General features: G+C 45.3%; 1 protein-coding gene across 1 annotated transcript; it reads right to left on the bottom strand.

Moving 5' to 3' along the window:
* Nucleotides 1-507: 507 nt before the first annotated feature.
* Nucleotides 508-19060, bottom strand: LOC148526746 (protein BTG3-like). Its single transcript, XM_088469846.1, has 5 exons — nucleotides 18990-19060; nucleotides 6298-6499; nucleotides 4124-4261; nucleotides 2690-2906; nucleotides 508-2202 (listed from the first exon to the last, which is right to left on the bottom strand). Exons 2-5 carry the CDS (start codon nucleotides 6468-6470, stop codon nucleotides 2005-2007), a joined length of 726 nt encoding a protein of 241 aa, XP_088325972.1. The 5' UTR covers nucleotides 6471-6499; nucleotides 18990-19060; the 3' UTR covers nucleotides 508-2004.
* Nucleotides 19061-19443: the final 383 nt, after the last annotated feature.

Genomic DNA, 19443 nt, shown 5'->3' with positions numbered 1-19443 from the left:
TCGACAACACGCCCCCTTTGGTGCGAGACCCCGAGCGACGTATTTCTCGTCGCTCGCCGGGTCTCGCGCATGCGCACAACATCGACCCGCTTGCGAGCGAACTTCCCTCGCGAGCGGGTCTGAATGACCCCCCACAGTTTGGGAACCGCTGGGTTACAGGGAATCTTGTGTCTATATCCAGCAAACTTGCTATCTAGATATAAAATCCTTCAAACTCAGCATGAGCCCCATAATGTGCAGCGTGTTTTTATATATGTGCAAAACTTATTTATAGGACACTAGAACAATAAAACTGTGCATTTACCTCTTTGTACTCCAACCTGAATGGTTTGTTCAAACTTCAATAACTTAAACATACAACAGCATAATTTATGTTAGTATATTTTTTTTATATATATATAATATATAATAAATACTATTTTATACAATATCTGTTACAATGGCTTAAAAAATATATATAAAAAGAAAACAATTGTACATTAATGGCATGTGCACTGTAAAATTTTATATAAAAAAGCTCATTTATTTACCTTTATAAAACACCAATAATTAAGGTTTATAGTTAAAAAAAAAAAAAGTTATATTATTAAATAAAACCTTTATATCTACACAGGACTCCCATACTAATGTAGTTTATCAGAGACAAATTAATCAAATTAATTGTATTTAACATAACTGAGAAAAACAGGACAGGCACATAGAAAAATGGTGAAGAAACAACAGGCATAAACGATTAAGAATCTAAGGCACAGATTTACAAAGCAGCGGCTTCTTCAAGTTACCACTTCTCGGCGGGTTTGATCTTAAAATTTAAAGCGACACTAATGTTAAATGCAAAACATGCCTGGCTTTCTACTTTATACTAGTGCCGCTTTAAACGCTTTAAATTTCAAGAGCAATCCCGCATGAGAAGTAGCAGCTTGCAAAAAGCCGTTGCTTTGTAAATATAACCCTACTGGTTGTGAACTACAATCCACATTAAGTCGCAGGAAACTGACTGGGACGTAGGTCAGAACCAGACCAGTCAAAGACCTTTCACATACACTGGAACATGACATTAAAAATGATATCGATTATAAATTAAAACGTTATTGCAGTTGAATTAAGCAGCAGCATGTAAACCAATCAGATACAGTTTTGCAATTGTGAACAATGATTGCTTGGACAACGTCTGCTATCATTATCAATAATTACTGACAATTACCCCATTACACATAAATTTGCACATTCGTCAGGCACAAAACCTGTCCAATAAAGCTAATTTCAGTTCAAGTGAAACTGAGGCCTAGACATTGAGAAGGCAGCCATGTTGTAGACCAAACCAATGCACAAAACAATGCAGAATAGACACTAGGAATTAGTGGCATCTCTGGAGCATGACTGCTACATGACTAAGGCACCGGTTCCTAGTGGTAAGTAAGCAGCAGTCTCCAAATAGCAGCCTCTGCTATGTGTGCATAAAGATCGCACCTCTCATAAATTTTGTAGTAGTGGAATCTATGGTCTTATTGCACCACGGACAAGTGCAGTTACCATACCCAGGAACAATCTGGATATATAATAAACTTGCCGATACGGCTCTTTTACCTCTGTTGGTCTATCTATACCCATTGTTGTTTTATGGCATGTGTCTGTTCACAATAGTAAAGCACCGTGAAAAATGTTGTCGTTATATAAGGAAACCTTACAAAAAGTCACATTGTGGTTGGTTACTTTCCTCCAAGTCCAGTCAGTTCGCTGTGCCGTAAAAGCTATACTCCTGACGGTGTAAATAAATAAAAATGGCTCCTTTATATATATATTTTTTTCCCTGAGCATTCACATAAGCATCTTGAATTACACACATTAGCTGCTTGAGAAAATATGGACCTTGAAGACCGAGTTAACTTCTGCTGAGAAGACCAACCCAGGAGAATGTTCTTCATCCATACAACGTCATCTTCCAGTAGGAGAAGCAGAGAGGTCGCGTAAGGATTGACTCACAGTGATCAGTAAAGTCGTAATTCAGCTTTTGGCAGGAGGTGAAGACTTTTTGGATTTAAATTTCCGTTGGACTGTCCTGGGCCTGATGTTGTGATAGAACTTTGGGACCAAATAATATAGGGTCATGGGCTGATATGCTGGCATGAAGCTTAACGCGTTGCTGGGATACTGGTAGAAGACAGTGGAAGGCGGAGCTGGGCTGTAATAGAACTGAGCACCCTGCAAGATAAAATGAAAGAAAAACGCGTCAGCACTATGACGGCACATAGGAGAACTCGCCAAAAGAATAAAGGTTTAATCTTTTCATTTATACACAAGCTCTGTATTTAATTAATGCACGACTATGGGGTGGATTTACTAAAGCTTCTATAATGGAAAGGTTGAGTCAATGCATATAGCAACCAATCAGATTAAAGTTTTCATTTCTATAGTACAAGTGCCTGGAGACAGAGAGTGCACCCCCCCTCTCCTTAACTCCCATCGTCAGTCAATGGCCATAGTTATACGGTTGTGTACATTGCATGATGTGTTTTTTTGTTGTTAGTACTTTGTGTCATCTATTCACATTACATGCCATTTCTATTTGTACCAGTACAGAAGGGACTATTCCAATTTGATTGTCAAAGTAGTAAACAAATACGTAGAGTGGTGTTCGTACTTGACTACATAATATACTGAGAACGCAACATGAAACTGCGGCACTTACAGTACTTTGTGCATCTATCACTGGAGTCACACTTTTCTTCTTCCTCCCAGTGGATTCCTCGTCCTCGCTGGAGCACTCTGACGGGGTCCCGTTTGTGTCCGAGCCATCCGAGTGGTAGTCAGAGGTCTCTAGATCTGATTTCTCTGAGGTCGGATTCTTTTTGGACTTTAGATGTTCTGAAGCTTTCACTATAAAGGGGCTGCAGCTTTCTCCTAACCTGAGGAAGAGATGAAAGGAGAACTCTGGTTGAGGGAGACATACAGCAGAGTATCCTGTACAGTACATCTTTATGACAAGTAATGTTCACACAGGGGTGCCGAGAGGGGGGAGAGCGAGTACTAATTACCTGGGATTATTGGAAAGCCCCGAGGGAACCCAGGTCTGCCGCTGCCCCAATCTACATCTTACCTGTCAGCATCCCCAGCCCAGCACACGCTGCAGTGTGCTGGGCTGCAGTGGGGTCAGGAAGGTTGCTGCCACTGAGCAGCTGCAGCAGTCTCCTCTACCTGTGCTGAGGTGCTATCACCCTGATCCCGCAGTCCCCCCCTGGGTTTTCCCCAAGCTGAGGGGCTCACAGCACACACACACCTTCCCCCTCTCCAGCACTGCAAAGTGGCCACGCCTCCCGCATTTAGGCCACACACCTCCTCCCCAAAAATAACCAGGGCCTAGACCAGCTCTCTACGGGCCTGTGTTTACCAGTACCCCATATTGCGTTCCAGTACATCCAGAAGTGTTTATATTTAATCCACAGCCCCCCAAATGTGTGTCAATGTTTGTTGAGTATTTCACTAACTAATATTTAACTAATATTCACTAGGCTTGTCAAGGAGTTAAAGCTCCGTGCTATTCTGAGCCATGCTTATGGAGAAGAGAAGCCTGTTTCTGGCAGGACTCTTATGCGGCTTCCTGCTTGCAGACACACAGGTCCCTGTATTACCTGTACAAAGTATCGTATTAACATTTAGTTTAAATTTGTCTTCCGTGGCTACCCACAAATACAGCCACTTTGCGAACGACTCAAAATGAGTGCCATAATCTGCAATGGCTACACTCAAGCAGCTGATGGTAATATTTTGGGTTAATTATATTGGAGTGGTTTATTATAAATTTAGGATGTTACTATTAATTAAAGAAGTGGAGCAGATCATTTCCTTCATTTGTTTCTTATTTGTTTATCTTTTAGTTCTGAACAATAAGTTTAAGTAGACAATTGCAGCATGCAATAACCACCATGCCCAATGCCTGACCTAATAAAAGACTATGGCGTCTGAGTAGATTGCTTTGCTACAGATGGCATGGAGGATGCTTGAGATGTAGATGTAAGTGATGGTTTCATGTCTGTTATAAGAAAATTTGAGCTTTAAAAGCACTAAGACAGCACGTAATAGCTTTTAATAGCACTAAGACAGAGGACTACACCAGATGACTTACCTGCAGCTGACCTCCTGGGGATCGATCCATATGTACATGTTTTTTGGCAGTGCTAGCTGTGAGCAGCGCAAACCACTCCGAACACAGGCCTGTAATACAGAGTCATCCACCAGGAGACTGTGTTCTATCCGGATACACCTGGGAAAAAGCAAATAGTATAGAATTACTATAATAGCAAAATAAAAAGAGAGCAAAAATAAAGCATTCAGATGGCTCAATTGTGTTAACTTTTAAAATTTTACTCTAATTAGCACATGGAGGGGTTGTTGTAGTAACTATATATTTTTAGCTAAAATTTGTGTGAAAAAGCTTTTAAAACAGCAATGACCATATATACTCGAGTATAAGCCGAGTTTTTCAGCACATATTTTGTGCTGAAAAAGCACCCCCTCGGCTTATACTCGAGTCATGCCAGCATGGTACGCAGCTGAGTAGCGTACCATGCGGGCCGTGGTGCAGACTGTGTCTCTGTGACACAGCTGCACCGCATGTGTAGCGCTGACCGGACGGAGTTCGGTCAGCAGTACACACTGCCAAACACACAGCCGCCAGAGCCGGCAGCTGTGTGTTTGTTGTAATCAGCAACCGATGAGAGTCTGTCAGACTCTCATCGGCTGCTGCTGCTCCCACTGCGGGAGCCATCTTCCGGCTCCCACAGTGGGTAATGGGAGAGACGTCATGACGACGTCTCTCCCATAATGCAAAGCGGATAGAGGAGCTGATAGCAGAGGCGGGACCAGGAGCGGGGTTTCAGGTAAGTGGTTTTTTTTATTAGGACTACTGGGGGCACTACCAGGGTGGGATTCCTTGTGGGGGCACTACCAGGGGGGGATTACTACTGGGGGCACTACCAGGGGGGGATTACTACTGGGGGCACTACCAGGGGGGGATTACTACTGGGGGCACTACCAGGGGGAATTACTTCTGGGGGTACTACCAGGGGGGATTACTACTGGGGGTACTACCAGGGGGGATTACTACTGGGGGCACTACCAGGGAGAATTACTTCTGGGGGCACTACCAGGGGGGATTACTACTGGGGCCACTACCAGCTGCTGCATTTACCACCCTAGGCTTATACTCGAGTCAATAAGTTTTCCCAGTTTTTTGGGGTAAAATTAGGTACCTCGGCTTATATTCGGGTCGACTTATACTCGAGTATATACGGTACATATAAGAAATATATAGAACAGACAGCGGTATACATTGAAGAAAATCTCACACATTTATGCCATCATTAAAAGTTTCCAAATTTAGTGGAAAATCCAGCTAAAGTGTGTAAATACAGTGGCAAACGCAGGATTTCTAGAGGGGGGTTTCCAAATGCTTGATTTTTAGAGTGAGTGTGGCCAGTCCATGAAGAGGGGATAATTATAGCTTGACCAGTTTTAATATGCATCATACAAAGTATATTGTGTGTCATAATTCCAGCATATACAGGACCAGCAATCATAGTAAGCCATTAAATGCGGCAGTAGGCCATCCTGCCTGAGCTGAATGTTATTTTAGATGTGGGCACCATTCCAGAGCATGGGAGCGAGTCTGGGAGCAGCAGCAGAAACTAGCACTGCCCTGGACATATATGTACATATTGGCCTCTATGGCAGCACATCACTAACAGTGCATGTTTTCCAGATCTCCTAGTTGGTGCACAGGTTATTTATTACTGACTGATACATGTTAAAAGATCTACAGGTGGTGCTAATTATTTCATTTGTGATACTGAGAAGAACATGCAGCACTAGTAAAATTCTATTATATTTATATTGTGGTCATGGTGTGGGCTGGGAAGGGGGGTTTCCAGGCAGAAGGAAACCCCTCCTGCGTTTGCCTATGAAATACCCCCTAAAATTAAAGTCTTAAAAAATAGCACAACACCATGATTCATCAAAAGAAAAAATTCCAATAGTGTGTCACAGTTGGTGGGGCCTCACTCCTGCCCAGTTGCCCCAACACTCCTCCCCTCCTCCTTTCCATTGTGCAATCCATTCAGCACCGCTGTACCAGGCAGTGGGCGGAGACACTGCCTCCCAGCAAGCCCGTACGAATGTCCAGGCAAGAAAGTCCCACAGAGCCGGGACTGTCCTGCCTAATCCAGTTGGGAGGTATAAATAAGTGCATTAATCAGGTAAGTTGTTAAGGTCCCCTCTTGTCATGTCATTGTCATCATTTACCTGTATGCCTGTCCTTTATGAGGGCTGTCTGGGTACCAGTGCCCCTCAAACTTGTCGCAGAGGATAGAGGCCAGTGTCTCTGTAAACCGCTCCACCTGCTCGCTGTCCAGTTTCTGGTGACGATTCAGCAGCCTTACAATGTAAGACGCCCCAAGTTGTACTTCCTCATGCATATCTGCTGTGCACAGTCTCTATAGTGCTCCTATAGAAGTATACACATACATACATATTAGAAATAAAAGGGACATACCTCCAGCAGTCCTTATGTCTTTGTTTTTCTTGCAGAAATATATCAAACTATAATTTAGTACATTAAAGAACTTTTCCAAATGTTATTAATTCAACATACCATCTCTTAGGAATCAGGGTATGCTTTTAATCATCAGGGAGGGATATATTGACAATGCACTGTCACTTTAAAGATCATCTTGTGTGTGTAGGTGAAATAGGCTAATGGTGGGTACACACTGGCCAATCAATTGATCAGCCAATATATCGTGCCCCCGTCAGCCAGCGTGTACAGGTGAATGCCTTCGTTCACAGACATATCTGTCCGTCGGCTGTGCAGCACAGCCAATGCGATATGTCTGCAGACCACCCGTACACACACAGTGGCAGCCACGGGGAGGGGGCAGGACACGTCCCCCCCCGCCCGACAGGACACGCCCCGACCCGCCTCCTGCCCAGCCGGACCTGCTGCAGCATGCAGATGATGGGCGTACAGTATGTATGAACGACCATCATCTGCAGATATATCGCAAGGTGTGTACCCACCCTAAGACCAAGGGGTCCTTTGGATTCAGTCTGGTAAATGTAATGTAAAATAACATTTGGAGACAAAGAAAAAGATATACTGTACGAAACTACCAGAAGAGGCAGTGATACAAATGTTAAATGCATAAGGAGTGGCTTCGAATAAAGTTACTCAGATTAAAAGGTGTATTCTTGTAGGCTGGGAGAGAGATAAATTTGTGAGAGATAAAGTGCCAGCCAATCAGCTCCTAACTGCCATGTTACAAGCTGTGTTTGAGTTACAAGAGCTGATTGGTTGGTATTTAATCTTTCATAATTTTACCATTTTCCAAGGTTTTACGAATACCAAGGAAAATAGTTAATTCTATTGACATACACAATGTTGACAATCAGTTAGCAGCACAATGTTGAGCACACTATGCCGACACGGTACTAATATTAGAGTAATAAATATGTCGGCAGTATAAGTTTAAACATGATGCTTTCTAATTAGTAACATAATCTGCTCAACATCACACTGCCGACAAATAGATTGTCGTCATTGCGACTGTCGGCAAAGAATACCGACTCCCAGATTAGGGATACTTTTAAATACATTTACACACACAGGGTATAGTAAAATGTAACAATGCATAGAGTTAAAAGAAAAAAGAAAAGGTTCAGAAATTTTCGTTTCCACTGTCAGTTAACTAATTTTTGCCGAAATGCGCCAACACCTGCACCAATGACTTGACCCATCCTGATCTACTAAAATAAACATGCAGTATTACACACTGCAGGATAAACCGTAACTTCAATCGCTCTACATGTAAGATCATCTCTTGACCCAGAAGTGGTAGGAGAGTCTGTGTAGGCGTTTGCAATCAGATCTGTGATATTCTCTCCTTTCACGTGTGTGGCCATGTTATGCAGATGGGATTGTTCCAAATGCGAATATTCAGCCTGTACAGCCCGCAGAATGCATTGTAATCACTTCCCTGTCAGACTGTTTATCTATGCACAGCCCTGCAAATAAACATACCATAGACTACAAGAACCACTTTCGCTTTCAAAGGCTGGAAAATAGATTCAAAACAAAAACACTTTAAGCGGATTTGTAGAACTCAAATGTAGTTATTGAGGGAGCCTGTAATGGTTGAAGTGTAACTTATACCCCTTTCAGTATACCCCTTTCAGACATCTCGAGATTCCCGGGAATTTGGCCTGCCTCAGCCAAATTCCCGGGTAGCCGCGTCTGTCTGAAAGGTACCTACCCGGGAACACGTTCCCTGGTAGCCGCCCCTTCAATCGACCGGGAAATTACCCTGCTTCTGTCTGAATGGTGCTACCCGGGAATTTACTACTCCCGGGCAGCACCAAGCAGCTTTTATATGGAGTTTACAGCGCAGAGCGTCCTATAGGATGCTCAGCGCTGCAGCTTTGAGTTGACAGCGCAGAGCGTCCTATAGGATGCTCAGCGCTGCTGCTCACCACCCTCAGCACCGGCCGGCTGTGTACAGAGAACCCCAGCCGGACGGTGTGGACACCCACCGGCAGGTCTCTGTCACAGCGGGCCTCCTGCCACGCCGGTCGCTGTGTCAGCGACACAGGACCCCAGCCAGACACCGGGGACACCCGCGCTCAAGACCGCCGACTGGTCCCAGCCCAGCCACCCGCACTTCCGCTGGACCACCAGGGAATTATAAGAAATTTAAAAAAAATAATAATAAAAAAATAATAAAAAGAAAATCTGCATTATGATTGGCCAGCTAAAGGTAGCTGAATGATGACATCATCATCAGCCAGAGAGGGGATAGGTTAGGAGGAGCAGATGGCAGAGAAGAGGCAGCTAAGCAGAAAAACCCTGCTCTTGTCTGAAAGGGGTCTACCTGGGAATTTCCCAGGTAGCCACTGTAGTGTGAAAGGGGTGTCTCAACCAAATACCCGGGAATTTGCACAGGAGAAATTCCCGGGTCTGAGCAGGAAATTTCCCAGGTTGTATATCTGAAAGGGGTATCAAAGGATTTTAAAGCAATAGTAGGGTAACAACCAGGGAAACGGGCATTTACTGGAGTGGGCCAAGACCGGGGAATGACAGCCCTGGTTAGGGACATATGGTAAGCGTGGCAGCTGTACGTGCCATGGCGTGAGGGGAAGTAGACCTTTTATATTTATTTCTCTCCCTACCTGTTATATTTAACAGATGGCGGTTCTCTTACAATGGAGATCAGGGCTACCTACAGACGGTCTTCCCTGAGCTCCATCTTTCAACACACCACCCCGGCCAACATCCGGGGAGCAGCGTGACTCTGTGATAGGGAAGGCATTTGATGGCCGATGGTTACAAACTAAAATATATATTGAAATCCCAATAGATGGCGACATTGCAATGTTAGTCGCCATTGACTTACTGAAGATCAGATGGTGCCATAATGGTTAGTTCCCACACACACACACACACCTACACTGCTAAGAGCATTTATCCTGTTAGTTGGAGTTTGTCACATGGCTTGCTCTGATTGGTGGTCATATTTACAGCCACTCAGAAATCTGTACAAAGCAGAAGCCCCCAGGCCCTGCTTGTTAATGTGCTACTGCGCTAAAGTCCTACTACACAGAACGCATTTCTCTTCTGTGCATACCCACATGGAACCATTGATGGCTTTAACCATCAATTGGTTTCCGAACCATGGCAGCACAACATCCACAGGATTTTGGTGATGGCCGAAACCCAGGAATATTCAATGCCCCCTTTCTGATTGCCATCCCTAGCCCGTGGACCAATGAGAAGATGCAATCATGGAGATTGTGGCTTCCTATTGGTAACATGATCCCAGTCCTACTGCCATTGTAAAGTGGTGAGTAAAAGTCTTCAGCTTTACCTGTGGAGGCCTATTTAAGTATAGCGGAGAGTTGGTACATGTGAAGTAAATATGCTTTCATTTTCTATATCAACTGCTTTAATTTCACCAATATATATATTTTTTTATATTTATCTATAAAATTGTAAATGCACTTGTAAGTTACTTATCATCCGTGCAGGAATAAACAATTTAATAAAACGGCTTCTATTCAAAAGTTAGAATATTGAAGCCCAAATGTAGTCAGCTTTACCCCATACTAATGGTATTTAACTCCTACACTGTGTGACGTGTCAGGATTTTCTCTGTGGGAAGGTTCCTTAATGATCCACTTCTGCCTTTACTTTCAATCTCAGTTGACAATTAAAAAGACCAGGGTTAATGCAAGAGACTGGGGAAAACCTAACAGTGTTTTGTTGATACTTAAGAATACCCACGCGTTTCAGCATGGCCTGTGCAGAGAGGGAAAGTATGGAGTACAGACAGGGTAACAGGCGCATGTAAAACCGTATGGGCATTCGGGCGGTTCTCGCTTGTCCTGTGCCCCCTCCCGACGGGTATCAGAGCTTGTACTCTGAAGCAGCATTCCGAATTTCCCTACCCCATGACAATATATAGCGAGCCTAGGAAGTGCATTTGGAGAGTGACCCACTTCCAGGGCACCATCGTCAGCCTGGCAGTGCTGAAAAAAATATTGACCCTCATTCAGAGGCGATCGTAAAATGCGAGCGCTCGTTCTGAATATGGGCGGCCGCTTATATTTTGAAGTGTGGCCTCCTGGTCGCTAGATAAGCTGCGGGTTACCACCCACAGCTTTAGCAACTGACCAGGTTGATGATCGCGATGGACAAGACCATCGCGACCATCGGGGCTTGCGACGAGACCCTAAGGTTGGGTCTCGGCAACCGCAAGCCCCAGGGAGCTTCCTGCTCTGATCGAGCAGGAAGCTCCCCACTGACATCACTGTTGATGTCAGTGCGGCCGTCCACAAAACGGCAGGCGTTCCTTAAGGAACGCCTCCGTTTGTGAAACCACCCCCCGCCACGCCTACAAAACGGGGCAAGCTGTCAATCAACATCGATAGCCGCCCCTTTTGTAGTGGGCTCCGGGGCGAGATAATCTCTCTCTCGCTCCGGGGCTTGTGCACGCGCAGTGCGGCCACTGTGCGTGCGCAGGGCCTAAACATCGACCCGCTTGCGAGCGGGTCTGAATGAGGTCCATTGTCCTTACAGTGTGGGTGGATGCCGTTTTGTACTTTTATTTAATGAAACAAAACATATTTTCTTTACCACCTCCCAACTATCGCCGTTCTGATACAACGCCGCAATCCTTCTTAAATAGACACGGGGACATTATCGTCGGAGGCAGTCGGCAAAGTCTAATCGCCAGTGAAACCTAACATGGCTGCCGAAACCCTATCTCCAGTGAAACACACATTCTCACCAGTTCATAAATACAACCTTAAAGTCTGTTACTACTTAGTAAGTCAAGTCCAGAAAATCAAAGACCGTTTTATAGCTGGTAGACATTGCAGATTTCTGAGAAACCTCTGAGTAAACCACTTCCTGTAACAACACTCAGCACTGTCAATAATACCCGTGACATAGCCGCCCCAACCCCCCCTTCCAGTTACAAAAGCCATTGTGAGGTGTCTGAGGACAAGTGTCAGAAGGGAGGTGATGACACCACACAGCCTGTGGCTCACTGCCTGGGGACCATCATTACTGGCTGTGACATTCACATCACATTGTATATTACTGTCTGTTGCATCATGTGATAAGACAATACTGTCTGTGAGAGAGTGCCCGGGACTGTGAGAGATAAGGACATCTAGTGTGTGTGCTAGAACAGGATGTGCCGTGTCTAACACTGTGTACTCCTCACTGATAGACTTGTAATGTAATAATGTCCCTGCTGTACGTTACACAGTAGGAAGCACACACACACACATATATTGCAGTATAGCCATTACAGGAAGGCTCATTTCCAAGAGATGCAAATTGCTGTCCACGTACTCCACAATCAGTCATTGGGAGCAGGTAAGTCACCGCAGGGCCACCAAGCACGATATGTCAACATTTCGATGTCTACATTGTGACTGTCGACATCATACCCAACCAATCTAGCACAGTCTGTGAAATGACAGAAGCTGATTGGATGTTTTAGGCAACTATGCTACGTTATCTTGTTCCAAGGCTCGAGACATCTCCCCTTCATCAACATGCACTGTTGTGCCCCCCCCCCCCCCCCACCACACACACACACAGGTGTCCCTTGTACCTCCCCAAGGTATAACAATTCAACACCTTGAATATTAATTCAAGACACTGTTTTCCTATTGAATCTACTGTCTGATTGCCCTTTGGTGCCCTGTCCACTCAATAGCATGTACCTTTGTAAAAAGGGCATGCAGTCGACGGTCTAAATGCCGACCGTCGGCTTCCCGACTGTCCAATCCTGGCAAGGGTCTAATGACAGGCGTCAAAATCCCGACCCCTGTCATTTTACCTACAACGGGAGCCCGACGCCCGGCATCCTGATCGAAGGTAAGCCGGGCGCGGACAGCCCATCCCAGTGACATCACTGCCTCGAGCATCGTGTCAGTTAGCTGTTGGTGAGGGCAGCTTGATGACATCACAGGATTTTTGTTAGGAGCACAGTGGGCACGCTCCTGCTAGTACTTAGGATGACCTCTTCTTTATTAATACTCATGAATATTCATAGCTGCCCAAAAGATGACCACTTTGATGCTGGCATGGAAAAAGGAGAATTTACCTGGAACAATTCAGCTGCAACAAACAATAACAACCAAGTTATATCTGAGGGGGTGATTCAGAGATTCACACGATGCCGATATTTACGGAAATTGAACGGTTGTTTGCCATTGCACATGCGGGAAAGCTGCTCTGCGCACATGCTGCGATTGATTTGTGATTACGCTTCCACAGTGAGTGACAGGTAATCAGGGTCTGGTGGAGGTCGATGTTCCCGATGTTTTCGCTGTAGCACATCATTGGATGGATACGAGAAGGCAGCAATGGACACACCTATCATTTAGCATATTTTCACTATGTTAGTCCGTGAGAGATCACAGCAGCGATTACTTTAAGGTAAGTCTCTGAGGGGCCTATTCATCATATAGGTAACGGGCCATTTATCATCAGGGGTCCACCCGATATTCAGCAAACTCCGAACACTTAAAGTTTTTGGAGTTTGCCTGCGAGAACAAACGCCATCTTCAGATGGCGCTTGTTTTTGGAGTCTCGCTCTTTCCTATGGGAAGGAGTTCTGTGGATGCAAAGAAGGATCACCCTCTGCTGCCTCCTCCCTGCCTCCCCAGCGGCTTTGCGCATACGTGACCTCCGGTCACACATGCGCATAATCTGATAACAGGGGAGGTAGGTAACGCTGCTGCTTCTGTAGCAATGTTACTAAACACGGGAACAACCCCCCTCTCCACCCCTAAACAGTCACTTCATGTCAATCACTATGTGATGGGACTGCGTGCCCACTGCGAATGCTTCCCGATCGCAGCGGATGGTTCGCGCACACACACTGCGATATATACGCATGCGCTGAGCACAAACACTGCCCGGCTGCGTACAAACGCAGCCTTGCTATCCAATCTGAATAAGGCCCTTCATTTCTTATGAACAGATTGCAATTTATTTTCAAATAATTGCACAATCATAATTGATGGAGAAACCACGGAAGTTTATCATGAGTAATAAAAAAACATTTCATGAAGTCTCAATTAAAACTAGTCCCTAACTTCCTTCAGGAACAAAGTCCTTGGTACATTGGGCCTGATTCAGAGCCGTTCGCTATTTGTGGTCGCTCGTTTAAAAACAAGGGGTGGCTATTCAAATGATCCGTACGCACATTGCAGTCTGTTCACACCTCTAAGTCTGAACGAGCGAGCAAAACATACGCTCGTTTATTTGTTAAAAACGCCCCCTGGCCGCTTGCATCCTACGTCATGTCCGCTATTTATTAGATTAATCGAGTACATCGACCAGCGTATGAACTGCTCGCTATTCTTGTGGTTGGTGTTTGCTACCACAAATTTGCGAGCAGTTCTGGCTATAAAATAACCCAGTGACGTGGTCAATGACGCTGCTGTTTTAAATATGCACACCCATAAAACGCCCGTTTTGACCTTTAAGCACGCCTGCGTTCGGATCTCCACTCCCCATTTTCAAGCACCTTCCCCTGTTACCACCCACATACGCCTCATTCTGTCACTCAAAATAGCAGGCCCTCGCTATATTGCGTACCAACGATTTTCGGCCGCACTGACTGGTTCGCGCATGCGTACTAAAAACCGTACGCATGCGCAGATGTGCAAACATCGCTCGGAACGAGCGTACTGCCGCTAACGAGCGGCTCTGAATGAGGGCCATTGTCAGACGCCTTACTGCATTTTCGCAACACTGATATAGAGCTGTTGAAACAGGTCTAAGCTGTCAGCAACTATATTATAAGACGAGGATCCCCAGCTATCTGTATTCTCTATGCAAATGTACGAGTAGGAAGCATAAACATTTCTCTGAAACAACAATAATTACTTGAAGCTTAGTACCAGGAAAAATTGGTACAATGCTATGGAAGTATTTATTACAAATGTCAGGGATATTTCGGTAGAACTATTTCTGTGAAAATCACCTAGATTCACTTGTTTTCCCTCCCTATATCTCAGCCAGTGTAATAGGGATTGCTCGTCATTGGGACTTTCCAGGAATATGATCCAAAAGCCAATTATTTCTGCACTTTCACCAGTAGGGAGATGAAGTCACCCACATTCACTTGTATGTGACTAGCTAGGAAACTGATCTTATCTATTTTATTAATAGTGATATATTTAAGAGCGGAGGTACAACAGATATGGTTAAGATGCCTCCTTGTAAATTTTCACTTCCCTTAGTCCATCATGGACAATTAAACCTAAAATTCAAGTTGTATTATAGAAAGGAGCTACTGTACTAATAAGGGATGCAGTCAATTGACCGACGACAGGGATGCCGACTGCCGGAATCTCGAGGTTTAGGCGCCCCTGGGCGGACTTAGGCTGCGGGAGGGGGGAGGTTAGGGTTAGGCACCACCGGGGGGAGGTTCGGGTTAGGCACCACGGGGGGGGAGGTTAGGGTTAGGTCCCCCCTGGTTAGGGTTAGGTCCAACTGGAGGAGGTTAGGGCATACTTGCCTACCTTTAATAATCTGTTCCCGGGAGAAGCTCGGGTAAGAGAAGCAGCAGGGGGCCGACGGGGCGGGGCCTGACGATTTGCGTCATTAAGTCCCGCCCCCTCACGGTAAAATTGCGTCGATTGGGTAAAATTTACATAGGGGCTGGGGCCAAATGCTGTGATTCATGCAGAATCACGTCTTAAGCCCTGCCCCCTTCATGGAGACCCGCGATCGCCACAGGAATTCTCCTCATTCTGCCCACTTCACTAGGAAGTGGGCAGAATGCAGGAGAAATGCCTACCTTTCCGGGGGTGAGGGGGGTTACCCAAAATATCGGGAGCCTCCCGCGAAAACCGGGAGGGTAGGTATGTATGGGTTAGGGATATTCACCCCCCGGGGAGGTTAGGGTTGGGCACCCCAAAGGAGGGTTAGGGGGGGAGGAAGAGGGTTTGGGTACTTACCAGCCGTAGTCGGAATTCTGAACAGTGGGCTTCCGGTGTCGGGATTCTAACCGGCGGGTTATAATACCCAACCCTACTAATAGTCGCAATTATCCATGTAAAGCTAGGTACACACTTGAGCAATGTGCATTTGTTCTGGCATCGGGATGGGGATTGCCTGTACACACTGGATCGAGTTAATGAACGACAGAACGATCACTGTTCCATCCTTCATTAACTCATTACACGTCGCTAGCGATGTTGCTAGGTATGAGTCCTATCAAACCTAGGTATGAGGCACATCAGGTGAGGTATGAGGTATGAGTCCTACCTTGCTAGGTATGAGGCACATCAAACCTAGCGGCCGTGGGAGCGTGCAATCACCCACACACTGAGAGATGTAGGCGATTTGTCATTACGAAATGGCAAATCGTCCCAACATCGCTTCAGTGTGTACCCAGCTTACGTTTCCATGACTAACAAATCTTGAGATATTTGGCACTGCAGTTAAATTTGTTTGGCTGATAACAGAGAACATTACAGGCTACTGTTCCCTGGTATCAGCCATTTTCTTCAAATGCTGGTTAAAAGAGGCCAACTGGGAAATCCTTCATATTGGTTACTGGCAGGAAGACAGTTGTGTATAGGGGGAAAAATAACCCCCATTACCCATCTCAAAAGCTCCTGTGACAGATGTTATTTGTAGACAGAGCTAGCTTGAATTGTAGGTTTAGCAGCCCTTTAATGCTCCCGTTATTTATTCTGTATACAAGAACAACTTACTACACAGTACGATTAAGAACCGATGAGGCCCGAGCCAAGATATTGGTTTGGGTTCCTTGCCTCTTCAGTTTGTGTACTCTGTGCCCCTTAGTTCCCGCTGGCCCCTAGGCAGGAGCCTGTGCTGCCTAATGGATGAACCAGCTCTAGTACCCATGCATTTTCATATTCCTCCAAAGTACATTTACAGCTGCATAGAGGCCTATACAAGCACATTACAAGCACATGTTAAAGAAGACTTAGAGAACTGCATATCTCAGCATTCCTTGCGGGCCTCTGGATTCTGCACAAGGAAGACTACAATAGGAGGAAGGTGATTTCATATACATTTGAGGGTGTTGACACTAATTTTGAATTTTGGAATTTAGGGGCTTAGCCTAATTGCAGTGTTTTGGTTTAATTTTAGTTTTTGATTTTTAGCTACATTTTAGTTTAGGAAGCTTCACATTCATCTGGTGTACATTGCACTGATCTACAGAAAATTATCAATCATAATTAATCATATTAAGTCTGCTCTTTAGCCTGTCACCAAAGACCTGCTCAGTTTTGTAAAATACTCATAACTTTTGTAATGTTCAAATATTCATCAAGAATTCTCAAACTTTAAGCGGACTAGAAATTTGAGACCAATCCAAGTAAGACCAGCAGCAGTTTCACCGTGTGCACAGCCGGTTAGAACATGTTTGGGCTTAAATAGTCACAATGTGTATAGTATTGTATAGTAACCAGTGCTTCTCAAACTCAGGCCCTGATTCATAGACGGACGCTCTGAAAGAGCGCTTGCTCTGAATCTGGGTGTTTTTTTTTTTTTTGTGCAGCCTCCTGGCTGCTCGCATAGGTGTGGGTGACCACCCACAGCTATAGTGAGTGGCAAGGATGATGGTCACGATGGTCAAGACCATCGCAACCATCGGGCTTGCGACGAGACCCTTGTGGTAGGGTCTCGTGGCCGCAAGCCCCAGAGAGCTTCTGGCTCTAATAGAGCCGGAAGCTCTCCCACTGACATCACTGGTGATGTCAGTGGGGCCGCCCACAAACGGCAGGCGTTCGCTTGGGAACGCCTCCATTTGTGAAGCCACCCCCCGGCCACGCCTACCAAATGTGGTGAGCTGTCAATCACCATCGACAGCTCACCCCCTTTGGTGCGAGACCCGGAGCGACGGAGCGCCCGTCGCTAGTCGGGTCTCGCGCATGCGCACAACAAAGCCGGCTCCGTCGTGCGCATGCCCAGTGGGCAAACATCGACCCAGTTGTGAGTGCTCAGCGCTTGCGACCGGGTCTGAATCAGGCCCAGAGTCCTCAAGACACACTAGAGCTAGCTACACACTGTCACATTTTCTTGATTGGGACACGAAACAGGGCGATTTTTCAGTCAATCGCCATCTCCAATATCTGTGCTACACATTATGCAATGTTTTATTAGAAGCTACCGATTTTCTTCCACACTACGCTGATTTTACATATATCCGCCCATAAGGAGGATGACATAGTGACTGGAATACATAGGAAATATCAGCAGATTATCGAAAATGCGCACACACTGCTCGATATCGGGAAATTGAGGCTGAGATTTTCCTTCTTAGATGTTCGATCAGATAATTGAAAGAATGAATTTGTATTTTAACCGTTTTATCGGCAAAATGCTAAAACGATCGTTCATACACACTATAAAATAAATCAGGCCGATCACCCAATTATTGGCAAATCGGAATAATAATTTTATAGTGTGTAGCTAGCTTAACAGTCTGGGTTTTAAGGATAGCCATGCTTGAGCACAGGTGACTTAATTATGACTGCAGTAATTTTGATATATCCATTTTTGCCCAAGCACGGATATCCTAAAAACCTGGCCCGTTAATGTGGTGAGTTCAATGAAGGGTATACCCGTTCGCCCGGCCGAATCTGCACGGCAGCCGCCGCGCTTTACAGCAGCGGGATGTTACACAAAAGTGTTCGCTACCCCATAGGTGTTCGCCCCCTTCGCTGGCAAGTGAGTTCCCCCTTAAGTGTCTTGAGGACAGAGTTTGAGAAGCACTGGTGTAGCGCAGTACAGAATTACTGTGTTCCCAATTGGAAAGCTCAACAGAATATGCTAGCACTATATAAATAAAGGTTAATAATAGTAGTTTTTATATATTTTCCCATGTGAACGGCAGATACCAACTTTCTAAGCACGAACACAGTAGTGCTCACTATCCGAATTAAAATAAAAAATTAAATAAATCACATACTATACAGTGTTGCCATTTACTCTGTAACAGGCAGGAAAGGCAACATTCTATAGTTATAGCTACAACAGAAAAGTAACACTCAACGTGCTGCCCTGTGGCTCAACCCATGTGAACCAGCCTCAGGCAATCTGCGGCTCTATTTGTGGAACAACAAGTCCCTGCCTCCCTCCTGGGCAGCAAAGGCATGGTGTGACCCCTGGAAAGCCACATGAATAAGCCCTGAACCAATACAGCCCCTCTCTATGATCTACCACATGTTTAAAAGGCACATGGTTGCTGGACCTGGTACATGAAGGGTTAACTTTCTTCATAACAAAGTTGTATCAAAAGTAAACAAAACAAAAACAAATAAACAAACATACATGATACAATCCCTACTGTTAGTACATTTCAGAGGGATAAAAGGGAGATGATAATACAGAAAGACTGTGGCTCCATGCTTGGGATGAAGGAAGTGACACTCACCGTGCTGTAGCTTCCCCACGCGTGTTCTTTGTGTGTGAGCCTGACTAACAGCATGCTGTGCTGTACTTCCACACTGCAGGGAAGTCATAGTGAGTCACAGGGGGGTGGGAATCCCCAGCAGTGACGTCACACGCCATATATGGACATCCTGAGAACAGCTGGGCAGAGAGAGAGTCACGGAGCATGCGCAGTGCATCCCTGCCTCCAGCTGTGTGTGTGTACGGGCAGGTCGTGTTCTGCTCTGCTTTCATGTGTGACAGACCAATGCACAAAATGATATTGGGACAAAATGATTTATTTACAGTACAGGCCGTACAGATGTCTCCTGCGATACAGGGGTATATGTATTAAGTCTCTGAGAGAAATAAAGTACCAACCAGTCAGCTCCCAGCTGTCACTTTGCAGGCTGTGTTTGAAAAATGACAGTTAAGGCTCATACACACACTAGACGATG

Source organism: Taudactylus pleione, unplaced genomic scaffold (genome assembly GCF_031769625.1).
Source record: "Taudactylus pleione unplaced genomic scaffold, aTauple2 ptg000094l, whole genome shotgun sequence".
NCBI classification, from domain to species: domain Eukaryota; kingdom Metazoa; phylum Chordata; class Amphibia; order Anura; family Myobatrachidae; genus Taudactylus; species Taudactylus pleione.
Note: the sequence above shows the minus strand (reverse complement) of the source record. Positions and strands in the feature narration are given on the sequence as shown.

Excerpts from the sequence above, each read along its gene's own strand:
- LOC148526746 (XM_088469846.1), bottom strand. The coding sequence starts at position 6,470 with ATGCATGAGGAAGTACAACTTGGGGCGTCTTACATTGTAAGGCTGCTG. Across the intron at positions 4,262-6,297 it reads CATAAAGGACAGGCATACAG|GTGTATCCGGATAGAACACA; the intron begins GTAAATGATGAC and ends GCTTTTTCCCAG. Across the intron at positions 2,203-2,689 it reads TGATAGATGCACAAAGTACT|GGTGCTCAGTTCTATTACAG; the intron begins GTAAGTGCCGCA and ends TTTATCTTGCAG.